The sequence below is a fragment of the Hippocampus guttulatus genome, chromosome 2 (assembly GCF_054856545.1).
Source record: "Hippocampus guttulatus isolate MCC_2025c chromosome 2, RoL_Hgut_1.0, whole genome shotgun sequence".
Classification (NCBI taxonomy): Eukaryota; Metazoa; Chordata; class Actinopteri; order Syngnathiformes; family Syngnathidae; genus Hippocampus; species Hippocampus guttulatus.
In genome coordinates this window covers 8,733,944-8,748,060 of record NC_141262.1, presented here as the reverse complement: position 1 = coordinate 8,748,060, position 14,117 = coordinate 8,733,944, and the positions used below count along the sequence as shown (strand labels likewise).

The window sequence follows — 14,117 nt, the reverse complement described above, 5'->3', positions numbered from 1 at the left end:
ATGTCAGAAATCATCAATTTGTTAAATATCAAAAACAGAAGGTAAACCAGCTGACGATGTGGTACATTGCAGTATTGCAACCGCAAATATGTAAATAACCGGAGTAGTAGTAATTTTATTTGACTAATGAACTAACTGTATTGTCCACTACTGCCTATAAAATCTCTACTGTATAGTCATTAAGTAACAGGAAATGAGTGAATGATTATGTACACAGCCTTAGTTTTATTTTCTTTTTTTATTTAAAAAAACGTCAATGTATGAAGTGATTCATAGAGCCAAAAGAACATTAATTGTATTACAATACAAACGTACAAGAGTATTGTGTTTAGTTATACATCAGCATGCATTGCATTGAAGAAATTCACATTTGTTTCAGCCGTCCTCCGGTCTTTTTTACTGAAGGTTTTCAGACGTTGGTTGTGTCGGTGCTTGAGGTGGCACTGGCCCTGATCGCAGTGACGTCTGAGCTGGAGGTGGCCTTACTCCTCCTGAACATGCAACGCAAAGGACACAAATAGACACAGTTCAACAAACGCAACAAAGCTGCCACTTTTTAGGTCTAATTTTGGCGTCCCTCTTATGTTTCATGTTTGCTGAGATAATTCCCTGAAGTACTCACATGAGGTTTTCGAGAACACGGGTCACCGCTTTCGGCTTCAAGCAGAAATATGAGTTATTTTTTGTGCTGACGCTGTGAAAACATGCAGTATGGGTGAGAAACAAATATTTTAAAGAATGCACATTTAAACTAATACTATGGCCACACTCCATATGGGGTCCCTTTTTCATCATTTCAAAATATATACAGTATTTTGTATTGAAAACAAAGTCCTTCTAAAACTTGAAAACTTTGATATCTTACATGATCTCCACTTTGTTGCAGAAGGTGGTTGCTGGGTATATTGTAACGTCTTTTATGCTAAACTTTGAGGCAGACGACTTCACTCCATCTTGACACAGACAAGTCTGTGATTTATTAACTAAAGGGGAAAACAAGAAAAAAAACACTTCAGCCATTCACCAGATTTTTCCAAAAACTGCTTCACCATAGTCCTGATGCACTCTGCAATCTGAAATAATGAACAAGAAAAATAAGCGGTAGAACTTACGTTGAGCAGCACACATGTAGATGGCGACAGCCAGGAGAAAAAGAACTTTGGTAGTGCCACACATGGTTGGTCCTCTGTTTGGTCAGGGATATGTTGAGGCAAAGATGAGGAGGATAAAACGCTGCCTGAGTGAAAGTGTCACAGTGAGCCTCCTTTTATACTTGCAGACACCACACAGCCTTGCTGTGTCTATGGAAAGGTGAAAGTGAAACTTCCAAACCACGAGGAAACAAAACACAAATTCCACCCACTTCACAGAATCACTGAACACCCACACACATACACACCCACACACACATATATAGATATAAAAACAAAAATCCTCGTCTCACCCCTCGGGTGGTGTCCGTCCCTCATTCAGCTCGGGTCCTCTACCAGAGGCCAGGAAGCTTGAGGGTTCTGCGCAGTATCCTTGCTGTTCCCAGCACTGCACATTTCTGGACTGAGATGTCCGATGTTGTTCCCGGGATCTGTTGCAACCACTTATCTAGTTTGGGGGTCACTGCCCCGAGTGCTCTGACCACCACAGGCACGACTGTCACCTTTACCTTCCAGGCTCTCTCCAGCTCCTCTCTGAGCCCTTGGTATTTCTCGTGTTCCTTCTTTCTGATGTTTCCATCACTTGGGACCGCTACATCCACTACAACGGCTTTCCTCTGCCCTTTATCTATGATCACGATATCTGGTTGGTTCGCCATTACCATCTTGTCAGTCTGGATCTGGAAGTCCCACAGGATCTTCGCTCTGTCATTCTCCAATATATATATATATATATATCCCTGTATATATACTGTTATTGTTATTATTATATACACATTACATTATTATATATATTATTATATACACACATACACATACACATACATACGGCACCCCGGTGGTCCAGTGGCTAGCGCGTTGACCTCACAGTGCAGAGGTTGTGGGTTCGATCCCTCCCTGTGTGGAGTTTGCATGATCTCCCCGGACCTGTGTGGGTTTTCTCCGGGTACTCCGGTTTCCTCCCACATTCCAAAAACATGCATGGCAGGCTGATTGAACACTCAAAATTGTCCCTAGGTGCGAGTGTGAGAGTGGATGGTTGTTCGTCTCTGTGTGCCCTGGGATTGATTGGCAACTGGTTCAGGGTGTCCCCTGCCTATTGCCCGAAGACGGCTGGGATAGGCTCCAGCACCCCCCGTGGTCCTTGTGAGGATAAAGCGGTTCAGAAAGGATAAAGCGGTTCAGAAAATGGATGGAGAGATATTGTGTGTATATATACATTAGAGCTGTCAGTTTAGCGCGTTATTATCAGCATTAATTTAAATGAATTTTAACGGGATTTCTCGCGAGATTAACATGGCACACGTCACAGCGGATGTTACGTTGCTCTATAAATAAACCAGAAACAAAACAACAAGCGCCACTGCACAGGTCCACGCACATTTTTGTTTTGCCAGCCACGGCAGCGCGGGACACCGAAAACGGATACTTAAGAGTTTATGAATGGAAAGTTTACTTTTAAAAAGTTGCCAGATAGTTCCACTGACAAAACCAAAGTTACCTGGATGTTTTGCAGTAGTAAACTGAGCTATCATCATAGCACGTAGAGTCTGAAATACCACTTAATGGCCAAGCACACAGCTGATGTGAGTACTCCGCCCCCTCGTCTAAAACAGACAGCTATGGATCATTTCAAAGCGAAGAAAATGGATAACACGACGAAGAACAAATTTGCTGAAGCCATAGCTAAATGTATGGCTACTGCATGCAAGCCTGTCAACATTGTCCACAGCCAGACTCAAGCTGAAATCATTCGCATTGCATCGAACGACTCCACTACGGATTGCCAGCGAAAGCCTCCATTACAAGCTATGAACAGAAATTGTACGTAGTGGAGAAGGCTAAGGTACACCAAGCGGGAGAAGACACTGTTTCGGGAGAGAAATAAGAGACTCGGTTGATGAGCCTCTGGTGAATAAACAGCAGGCATTTTGTTTAGTTCGATGTATGTCACTGACGCGATTGTTACTTGTTTGGAACTATTTTTGTGTGGAAGGTTACTGCTTCTCTGTGTTAGTCTGACAGCGACGGTGCGCTGAGGCACGTCGAGAGTTCAGCGGTGCAGTGGTAGCGACCGAGCGAACACACTGAAAATAAAACGTCTCCAGTGTTGTCATCGAACCAAGTGTAGTCATCCGAAATGATGTCTACACAAAACCATAGAGAGACTTCCGCGCAAGAAGGACCAACAGAATCAACATAGCCTGACTGCTGTGTTCAAAGCAAACTTGAGAAAAAGTAAGTATACAACCATGGTTTAAATCCACTATAGGCTGAGTACTAGTTTACCTTAGATGTGCACTTTATAATGTTGTATTGCTCTGTTTTGAGTCCATAAAAAGAGCTGTTAAAGCAGCTGTTGTGTGACAAAATATTTTTTTCACTGTTGTTGATGGACAGTAATATTGTGTGAGAGATTATGTGTGAATAACTGTTCCAAGTGAAAAATGTTCATGTAAAATTGAAAATCGAAATTGTTATTTCAGTAAATCTTTGCATTTTGCACATAGAAAACAGATTCATGATTCCATGTTGATGAGAGCATTAAAATGGGGAAAAATAGGACAAAAAATAAATAAAAGGAAATTCAGAAATGATAAAAAATGCGTGAGTAATCATGATTAATTTTTAGTTATTTTGTGTTAATTATGACAGTTGCGTTTTTAATTAGATTAAATATTTTAATCGTTTGACAGCTCTAATATTTAAATATAGTTCCGCTCTGACCAACCAATCATTGGATGGGAAACAATGCTAATGTCATCATCGAGGACCAGCACACTTGAGCTCTGATGAGAATTTGAAATCTAATTAATGACAGATATAGTTTATGGTAATATAGTTTGAGTTACAGGAGCAGGCAGTACTGATTCTGAAGGCCATGGATAGAAAACATAAAGGCTAAATCTGATTTACAACTGCAAACAAAAAGGAAAAAAAACAACAACAACAACAACATCCATATGTACTGGAAGCAGTGAAGCCAAGAGAAATGCTATGAGATGAAGTACAGTACACAGACTGTGGGGAATACATTCATACAATTTAATGTAACAAGTATAAGAATTTCTGTTGTAAATGTAGGCCAGTTTAATAGCATTTAGGCCAGCAGAGAAGACCTTGTTGCCCCTAACGGGCGGATAATCCCAGAGGAGCTTGATCACCCTGAACAGAGTGCAGGTGCTGAGGAAGGTGTGCACTAAGCACCGCTGGTGCCCAAGCAGGACACAGACATGAGAAAAAATGCCTGATTTCAAATTAAAGAATGATGTAACATCAACAGTTTCACTTTCATGTCCATTTTTTTTGGGCGCTTCTAGATAAAGGGGAAATCACCAATTCAAAACGTTTTTTTTTTTAATCTCCTGATAAGTCTGGTTCCCCTTCCTTGTTTACTGAGGGGAAGGAGCAAAAAAGAAATTGATGCATGAACAAGCCGCATACCATGATGTGTGTGCACTACAAATGACTAATACATTATTATTACGTTTGGCAAACATTAACGCGCAAGGATGACAGGTACTGTTTAGATTCCCATTTGATGGATTGCTCGGCAGTTCGCAGACTACTTTTAGAATTGATTTTCATGGCACTTGGTGGTGTGGGAACACAAATTAAAGAGGAATCCATTACACCTTCTCCAAGTTTGAGTCCATTCTAGGCATGGGCCGATATTAGATTCTGACGGTATGATAGCCATGAGCAAGTATCGCAGTATCACAGTATTAGAATAACAGTTCTAAACTGTTCTTTTTAAAATATTTGAGTCAAGAAAAACAGTACTTTTTCCATTGAACACAATACATTTGGTTTTAAAACAAAATATCAAATATTTAGGACTTGAAGAAAATTGTCCCATGTTAAGTTAAAATAAATAAATAAATGTTATTTTGTTATTTTGACTTCAAGATGGCGCCGCGAGAGTGGCTGCCTTTCCAGCAGCTCCTATATTTTGTTCTTCTACTTCTTCCTTTCATAACTTTGCTGCTGTGAATTGGGAATTTCTCCATTGCAAGACTAATAAAGGATTTCTTAACTTATCTTATAAATATTAGCATTCTTCTGTTTTAATTCTTATTTGTAAGTCACATTGTCCCATCACTGTTGAGCCATTTTTAGAGCAGACCCGTGAGCTACTCATGTTATCCTTGGGGGCTAACTAGTACCCGGTGGCACAATTGTTTTTGTTGTTGTTGTTTTTTGTTTGTTTGTTTTGTTTTCATTTCAGAACAATGCAGATTAATTGACATAGCAAAAAGGCATAGTCAAGGGTGTCAGTTAGACATACATGATAAACACCCAATGAGGAGAGGAGACACTTGATTTTGGTACCAAATCACTCGAGGGGGGAACGAGGAGAAACGTTAGGTTTCAGTTCTCTGCATGTCACCCAAGGATCTTCCCGCTCGCCCTCTAATTTATTTCTCATTGGGAATCTAATACTGTACATGGGTGTGTCCAACCTAAAGGTTGAGGGCTGTTGAAGACACACTGAACTTGTTTGACTAAGTGTGTGTGTGTGAGAGAGAGAGACTAAGTGTGTGTGTGTGTGAGAGAGAGAGAGAGTGTGTGTGTGTGTGTGTGTGTGTGTGTGTGAGAGAGAGAGAGAGAGAGTGAAAATTACGTACATGTGTGCATTACAAAAACACCAAGTAAGCTGTAGCTGGTGTTGACAGCTCCATCCATGTCCGACCTTGCTCTTGGTTTGTCTTCTTACCTTATCTCTTCCCAAACACTTTCTCGGAAAGGTGCTTGCGTCCCTTAATTGTCACACAGTGCACTAAGCATTCTTTTTTTATAAATGTAAGCATATCTTTATTAAAGGCATTATATCTTCAATAAAAGCATAAGCGTTCTTCATTGCAGGCATAATCAATATATCATTGCAGCCATAAGCGTTCTTCATTGCAAGCACAATAAATTCATCATGAATAATATGCAAATGTATGTTAACTAAAAATCATAATCAATTTAACAGGCATCCATTTAAGCAGGTTGGAGTTGCAGTTGCTCTTAATCAGCCAGCTATGCAATTTTTTGGAATGTGGGAGGAAACCGGAGTACCCGGAGAAAACCCACACAGGCCCGGGGAGAACATGCAAACTCCACACAGGGAGGCCGGAGCTGGAATTCAACCCGGTACCTCTGCACTGTGAAGTCCACGTGCTAACCACTGGACTACCGGGCCCCCTCTATAGCCAGTTGAAAACTGCAAATAACTCCTGTTCATTTTAAATGCATCCTTCCAAATTTCTATTCAGCTTATACTGTACAGGATTGTGTGTGAACTGGAGCCTATCCTAGCTGACTTTGGGTGAAATGTGGGCTAGACCCAAGGCCGCCCACAAGTCAGTTTTTGTTAACTTTTCTTTTGATAGCGGCGCGGACACCCGCAGCTGCTCCTCTTGTTTTATGTTGAGAGGGAAGAAATTTCATCCGTGCTGTATGTTGCACATACAGTACATTTGACAATAAAGCGTATCCAATCCAATCCAATCCAAGTTGCAGGGCACGTAAACTGTTGTCACCTCTGATGAACTGCCTTTCTGACATTCAGACTGCGCTCATTTTCTGGCTGAATATTTCACAGACATGAATATTGCATGATTTGTTACTCTGTTAGGTGGGCAAGTCGAATTGTCAGCTCCACTGAAAGCTTGACTTTGTCTTGTTTGACAATCATGGCTATTGGAAAACGTGTGGCGTAGGTGGATGAGGGGGATGTTAAAAATGACTTTGATATTTCCCCTTTCTCACACGGAGGGGGTGTTTGGAATCTCTGAGAGGCATATAACATAAAAGTGTGACCGCAAGCTAGCAACGAAACCACAGGAACTAATAGCGTCAGCAAGATCTTCCTCTTCAGACAAGGCTCGTGTGGTTGCACTTCTCATTTAACTTGAAAACAGATCTGTAAATTCACAGAAATAATTTGGCTTTGGTTTGTGCTGAAATGAAATATATTGCTTCAATGTGTGGAAACAACTTGTGTGGCTTCACTGTGACAGTGCCCTTTTTAAAATAAACAAAATATTTGGATATTCAAGCTTTATATTGAAGTTGTATAAACAAGTCTTATCGTGTTTTTTGTTTTCTAATCATAAATCATGGAACTAACAATGGGTTTAGTGTCTCAGCTGTGGGCTTCTTGGTGACTCCTTGTTGCTGAATCTATATATCATACAATGCATGTATAAAGCTAGACTGACATTTATATTTTTCCATTATAGCCAGCACACCCCTCCACAAGAATTTAAAATGTCAGGCTAAACCTCTTTATTATTGCTGTAACCTGAAAACATGTTGGTTTGACATGAAAAAAGAGAGAGAGACAAGAGAGCAGCAGTTGAGCTTTGATTTCCAGCTATGTATTTTTGGATCTTTTACACATCTTGGACGTGAGCGTTATTTTGGATTGGATTGGATACAACTTTATTGTCCAATGTGCTGTATGTGTAACATTGAGCACAGATGAAATGTCTTCCCTCTCATAATGAAATTTCTTCCCTCTCAACATAAAACAAGAAACAAGTGGAACTAAAGATCTTATTTTTAGGCGAGCAAAAGTTCCAGAACAGAATTAAAATAGACTAGAGTGAAAGAGACTTTTTTATGCCAGCAATAGTTTACTCTTTTATTACCATAGGACAGGTTGAGCTTATTTACACTAAGTGTACTGACTGAGGTACAGGAGAATGCACCTGAGTCTAAAAATAAAAATTCTTTCAGACTGTGTTGGTCAATAAAATGATTTTTTGTTCAGTCTCTCTCTGTGACCCAGTACCAAACGTTACACGGAGTTGTACCGGTTGAGGATCGTTGCTCCATCGGGCTATGTCACAATGCGTGGTGGTGGAGGACCCCAAAAAAGCAGGCTAGAGGGAGGAGCAGGGTGAAGTTGACAAATTGTATCAACAAAAGACTGAGCAAAATAAATCCAAACATACAAAGTCATGGAAACAAAAAGAATCCAAAGTAACAAACAAAAACCATGGCTGAAGCAAAAAACTAACAGCAACAGAAACAATGACAGAAAACAAACAATGACCCAACCCCGAGTGGTCGTGCCGGGAGTCCTTTTAACAGACACTAATGACACAATGACCAACAGGTGTGCAGCTGCAGGCGGAGCCCTACAGTGCCACCTGTTGGTCACAAACAGAACCATGACAGGCTAAAAAAGCCACTTCTTGTCCACATTGAACATTTGTTTTGGTAGTCAATTTTGAGTCCATATATTGATCTCACAACTGGTTGGATTGCAGCTTTTTTTAAATTGGCAGAAAAAAATGTTTCAAGACTGCCTGGGGAGACCACAGGCAGTTCGGGTCGGCAGCAACACCTCCAGCACCATCATGATGAACACAGGTGCCCCACAAGGATGTGTGCTGCGCCACTTCCTCTTCACACTGCTGAGCCACGACTGCACTCCTTCGTCCAGCTCCAATCTCTTCATTAAGTTTGCGGATGACACGACTGTAGTGGGTCTCATCAACAACGGCGATGAGACAATCTACAGGAGTGAGGTGAGCAGGCTGGCCTTGTGGTGTAAAGACAACAATCTCCACCTGAATGTGGAGAAGACAAAGCAGATTGCTGTGGACTTCAGAAAGACGCACCCCCAGCATGCTACACTGACCATTAACGGTGCCACAGTGGAGAGAGTGAGCAACACCAAGTTCTTTGGAGTGCACATCTCTGAAGACCTGTCCTGGAGCCACAATACCTCATCACTGGCCAAAAAAGCCAACCAGCGCCTGTACTTCCTCCGCAAACTGAGGAGAGCAAGAGCCCCGCCCCCCATCATGCAGACATTTTATACAGGCACCATTGAGAGCATCCTGTCCAGCTGCATCACTGTGTGGTATGGTGCTTGCACTGTGTCCTGCCAAAAGACTTTGCAGCACACCGTGAGAGCAGCTGAGAAGATCATTGGTGCCCCCCCCCCCCCCCCCCCCTCTACTCCCGTTGTCTGACCCGTCAAGCCATCCGGATCGCAGGTCACCCCACCCACCCATCCCACAGCCTCTTCGGCCTGCTGCCGTCAGGAAGGAGATTGCAAAGTCTCTGTGCCAGAACCAGCAGGCTCAAAAACAGTTTCTTCCACCAGGCGGTCAGGAGACTCAACTCCCTCCCTGCTCTGCCCGCATTTCCCGCCCCCTGCCTCCTGTCACAGACTATGACCCTCCCCTCATTATCCGACATCTGCGTATTGCGTATTGCACAATGCACTACCTCACTTTACCCACAAGAGCCACAAGTGCCATTGTTTATGCTGTTTATATTGTTTATATTGTCTATACTGTTTAAACTGTTCAGATTACATACTGTATTATGTCTTTTTATACAATGTAGCTGCTATCTTTTCTTAGCTGTGTGTGTTTAATTCACAGCATGTTTGCATGCATGTTTGCATTGAGGATTGAGAGGAAGAAATTTCATCTATGCTGCATGTCATACATAAAGCATATTTGACAATAAAGATGACCTTGAACTTGGTTCATTTTGCTGCTGCCAAAATATGTTTAATCAATAAAGATGAATGAGCCTGTCTCAGAACTTCCAAGCCATGACATTACCTTCACTGTGTTTTACAGATGAGCTTGTCTGTTTCCAATGATGAATAATGTTACGGTCCACAATATTTTGTGCCCGTCAACCTGTATGGCAGGGGCGATTCTTGGATCCGAAGTTCATGGGTGCTAAAGAGAGGTCTATAGGTGCCACAAATATTTGAAATGGCAGTAAATTGGAACATACTTGCAGAAAGTATGCGTCTCAGGTTGATTGAATGTGTGAATGTGAATCTGTTTCCTTTGTCTACACAAACCCTTGATTGACCTGCAACGAGTGGTCAGCTCAGCCTGGTATAGGCTGCCAGTCTGCCAGACCCCAATGAGAGCCCGACCCCTAGTGTTTAATGGTAATATAACATCCCAGAATGCATCTGTGGCTGAAATATTTCCATCTCAACCTTCTCTGATAAAAAATAAAAGTAAAAATAATAATAAATAAATAAATAAATCAAGTTGAGTACTAAGAGGATCATTCTGGATTGCTCCCCGTGATCACCATTACAACAATTGTACATTAAATGATGGCATTCACAGTTTAAAGATGAATAATCAAGACAAACTAGTTTCAATATACTGTATAGATAAATACCTGAAACACAGTAACAGTCTGCTAATGCCACGGTCACATCCTCTTTCTAACAAGCATCACAGTTCAGTAGAATTCATCCGTTCAGTCTCTGTAGTATGCGTTCTTGTCCTGACTTGGTGGTGTACACTATGGATTGGTTGCTAGTCAATCACAGGGCACATATTGAGTTTTCAGTAAACATAAGGCATGTTTTTGGAATGTGGAAAGTAAGTGCAATATCCAGATAAAACCCATGCAAGCTCTGGTATTTTTAGACTTGCAGGCACTCAAAAAAATCCTTTGGTTCCATTGGATTTACTTAAGTGGAACATGTACAAACTTGACAACCCAATATGAGTGTGGAGGATAGTTAACCAAGTACTGTTTTGTGAAACACGTAGCCTATTGTGCAGGGAACTCCGATTCATAGATTAAGTTTGATCAAATGTGAAAAAGAGACAAGTAAGCTAAAGGCATATAAACAGTGAAGTAAAGACAGTTAAACTATGTTAATTCCACAGTTTAGCCAACCAATAGCTTGTCAAACATTAAGCTTCCTATTGGTTATGCGTTTAATTCAATAAACAATACAACAGATGATACGGAGACTGGCTTTTGAACCACTGAAAAATGTGGCGGTGTTAAAACAGCTAATTAACGCAAGTAGCAAAACGGTACGAAGTAGCTAATGCAAATGTAAGTTGGGACAAAACAAGATTGAATGAAATTTTGAGGGGATTACACTTGCTTTGCTGCACTAACTGGGACTCGCTTGAAACTTGAAGGTTAAGACTCGTGTATGTGACGCACAACTACCGCTCTGGTAGTTGACATGGTAATCACCATCCGTATTGTTTTGTGTTTTTTGTTATTGTAAAGTGTACTTGGGTGTCTTGAAAGGCGCTTATAAATAAAATCTATTATTATTATTATTATTATCTGCAATCATGCCTGACCGAAGTTTACCATTTCATTTTGTGCCATTCTGAGCAAAATTTTGGACTGCTTCGTGGAAATAGCCTAAAAGTTTGTTTTAACTGAATGTTTCTGATAGAAGGTTCTATATCTCGGTGATGGCAGGGAGCATGCAGGCTCGCATTCGTCCCTCCCTCCAGGCTGACCTGCAATCAGAAATCCACTGTGAGACCATCGAGTGCCTCTTGCTTGGGTTCACCACCTCACCGTCTGCTTTGCTCTCTGACACACTTCCCTTCTCGACCATCAGAATGGGTCGGTTGTGTTTTGGGGAGACGCTCGAAATGGTCGTGGCACTCTTGCCGTGTATCTCAGGGCAGCTGCTCTTGCGTTGCCGTGGGAGACCAGGACTTGCAACGTGGGGGATGCTGTGAGCTCTTGAGCGAGCCGGCCTCTCCCACTCACTCTCGCGTTGACTTCCATCATGTGGGCACGCTTTGAATCTTGACTGACAAGTCGAAAGGTTGTTGTGATGGCCGTAAAGATACTCCAGGGGGTCTGAGCTGCCTAATACTTCATTGCATTCTACCTGCCGCACACCTTTTTGTTTGTGGTTGATCGTCAAGGATTTAGTCTCGCTGTGGCGTGATGCCCGCCTCCTCTGATACGCTCCGTCTACTTGATGTGCACTGGGTGAAACGTCGCCGGTGGGGAACGTGGGGTGCGCCAGGTGGCAGATGGAGAGGAGGTAGTCGTCAGAAGAGACGCTTTCGGCAACACGTTGCGTCTTGGTCTCATTCAAATCTCTCGGTATCTCCTCCGTGCCCTCGCTGATCGTAGGCAGGAGCAATTCTCCCTTGGAGAGCAGTTTGGATCGTGGCCGCATAGCTGAGGGAGAGCGTAGGGAGGGGAAGGTGCAATGTTTATTGCCAAAACCAATACACTGCAGCCAGGGTACAAAACATAAACATCAGCTGGGATCGGTTTGTTGTGAATTCACTTCACTGAAGCTCACCAATATTGTGGTCTGACCTTTGGACTATCTTAATAATCTTGCCGTTTCTGTATACTGTGGCTAGAGGGCAACCCATATATGAAAACATCTTTCTGGATGATGCAGTGCCGTTTTAGCACGACAGCCACAATCATAAACAAAAAAGTACTGCTCATTTAAGAATTCTCTGATGCTGATCGACAAATACCACGACAAATCTTTCTTCATCCATGGATATCTATGCCAGCCACATATAGTGACAGGTAGAGTGATTAAATGCTGTTTCAACAGAATAGTAGTTTGGTTCTCAACTAAACAGACTCAGAGTTCACACCGAGTAAGTCCATTCGTGAGGAAATTAAGATGGAATCCTCATTATATCGGTTCATAGTTCACTATTTGACATGTGGTTGTGCGCCATGAGATTTTTTTCTGTCGTAAATGATATCTCTTAGCTCTGTAAAGGTTGAAAAACAGATCCATGTGAACAGACCTTTAAAAACAGTTCTTGTACTGAATCTCAGCTAACGTTGTCAATGTGTGTGTGTGTGGTTTGACCAAGACTGCACCACGGACGCAATTTTAACATACCTTTTAGGCTGGTGTGTACAGTATTAAAACACAAACATCTCTTTAATTTGAGCCAAATGAATGACTTAATTATTGTAATACCACATATCACGTCATGTAAACAAATGAAAAACACAAACAATGGCAAGAAGTGTAAATACAGTATATCAGAAATTTTTGAGTCTAATTATTCCCAACAGAACCCAGTGCAACCCACATTATATTTTAGTCTCCACCTCCATCCCAAAAATAACGCGAGCCAAACCAAGATGCCAGCCTCTCCCAGTCTCCTCCAAGGTGTAGCACAGTGCTAAATTTAGAACGCATGTACAGTTAAGCATGGCTGAAAGTGGTACCAGCTGCAGCCCTCTTTCCAAGCATACACTATGCACCCTTTGTGTTTCCCCTTCATACGTGACAAGTAATAATGATCATTAAAGTGAATCCTTGTAGTTGTTTTTACACTCACCTGCTCGCAGGCGGATCTTTCCTTTTGTACAGCGGCAAGCTCAAAAGTCAATGTGGCGCCTTCTTTCTATCGCCGACTGTTTGTTTATCAGGTGAGATGCTGGCTGATGGCGCGTCTCCTTGAGCGTGCTCTGTGGCTGCTGCTGCTGTCTCTGACCAGCGGCGGAGGCAGAATGCAGATTTATCTTCTACACGCCCCCTCCCCTCATTTTCCCTCCCCAGACACCCTCTCCCTTGCTTACTTTTGGTTTGCCCTCCTTCCCTGCCTCTAAAAATAGACCCACCATTCATTTCCTCACCCCATCATTGGGCGACTGTCTTGATGGAGGGAGGAAAAACACAAAGCAAACAAAGACATCAATAAGCAATGTTGAAATAGATCATGTGAAGGGGCAGCAACCCCAACCCGACGCCTGACTGCTCTCTACCTGCTCTTAAGTAAATATTTGTGTTTTATTGTTTTTCTTCCTGATTGTAAAGTGTCCTTGGGTGTCTTGAAAGGCGCTTATAAATAGAATGTATTATTATTATTATTTAATCATATGTATGCCATAATAGAGATGCATCAAACAATTTGACCCTTGCAAATACAGCATTCTATTTTTGTAATTGAATAAAAAACAAATTTTCTTTCACTGGCTCGATCTCTCTCCCGATGTATCTTATCAATTAGTCTGTCTGTCTCCCTCTTCAAAATTAATAGTTATAGATGTTGGGTTTTTTTCAGTTGCTTTGGAACATTTCTCAGATTAGAATTCGCAAAACAGTAAGTGAAAACAATTTGTACCCCTCCCCCCCATCCCTCCTCCAACAAAAACATCATGGTTCCCCTGCAAAAGCCACTTTCTTTCTCAACATCCTTAGTACATCGCTCA

At 41.9% G+C, this 14,117-nt stretch overlaps 2 protein-coding genes across 5 annotated transcripts; both read right to left on the bottom strand.

Moving 5' to 3' along the window:
* Positions 1–219: 219 nt before the first annotated feature.
* Positions 220–1,575, bottom strand: LOC147208405 (uncharacterized). 2 transcript variants are annotated; one of them, XM_086134471.1, is made up of 5 exons: positions 1,445–1,575; positions 1,113–1,237; positions 866–983; positions 623–694; positions 220–491 (listed from the first exon to the last, which is right to left on the bottom strand). In XM_086134471.1, the coding sequence occupies exons 2-5, from the start codon at positions 1,174–1,176 to the stop codon at positions 410–412; spliced, it is 336 nt and encodes a 111-aa protein (XP_085990597.1). In that variant the 5' UTR covers positions 1,177–1,237; positions 1,445–1,575; the 3' UTR covers positions 220–409. The 2 variants fall into 2 exon arrangements, with proteins under 2 accessions (XP_085990597.1, XP_085990593.1); XM_086134467.1 differs by lacking the exon at positions 1,445–1,575 and having other exon boundaries at positions 1,113–1,420.
* Positions 1,576–7,412: 5,837 nt separating this feature from the next.
* On the bottom strand, positions 7,413–13,400 carry LOC147208404 (uncharacterized). 3 transcript variants are annotated; one of them, XM_086134448.1, is made up of 3 exons: positions 13,244–13,400; positions 11,417–12,098; positions 7,413–8,719 (listed from the first exon to the last, which is right to left on the bottom strand). In XM_086134448.1, the coding sequence occupies exons 2-3, from the start codon at positions 12,094–12,096 to the stop codon at positions 8,665–8,667; spliced, it is 735 nt and encodes a 244-aa protein (XP_085990574.1). In that variant the 5' UTR covers positions 12,097–12,098; positions 13,244–13,400; the 3' UTR covers positions 7,413–8,664. The 3 variants fall into 3 exon arrangements, with proteins under 3 accessions (XP_085990574.1, XP_085990583.1, XP_085990564.1); XM_086134457.1 differs by having other exon boundaries at positions 11,478–12,098; XM_086134438.1 differs by lacking the exon at positions 7,413–8,719 and having other exon boundaries at positions 9,241–12,098.
* Between the last annotated feature and the right edge of the window lie 717 nt (positions 13,401–14,117).

Coding starts and splice junctions, on each gene's coding strand:
- LOC147208405 (XM_086134471.1), bottom strand. CDS start 1,176: ATGTGTGGCACTACCAAAGTTCTTTTTCTCCTGGCTGTCGCCATCTAC. Junction 984..1,112: donor CTACATGTGTGCTGCTCAAC/GTAAGTTCTACC, acceptor TTTCCCCTTTAG/TTAATAAATCACAGACTTGT. Junction 492..622: donor CGTGTTCTCGAAAACCTCAT/GTGAGTACTTCA, acceptor TTGCATGTTCAG/GAGGAGTAAGGCCACCTCCA.
- LOC147208404 (XM_086134438.1), bottom strand. CDS start 12,096: ATGCGGCCACGATCCAAACTGCTCTCCAAGGGAGAATTGCTCCTGCCT.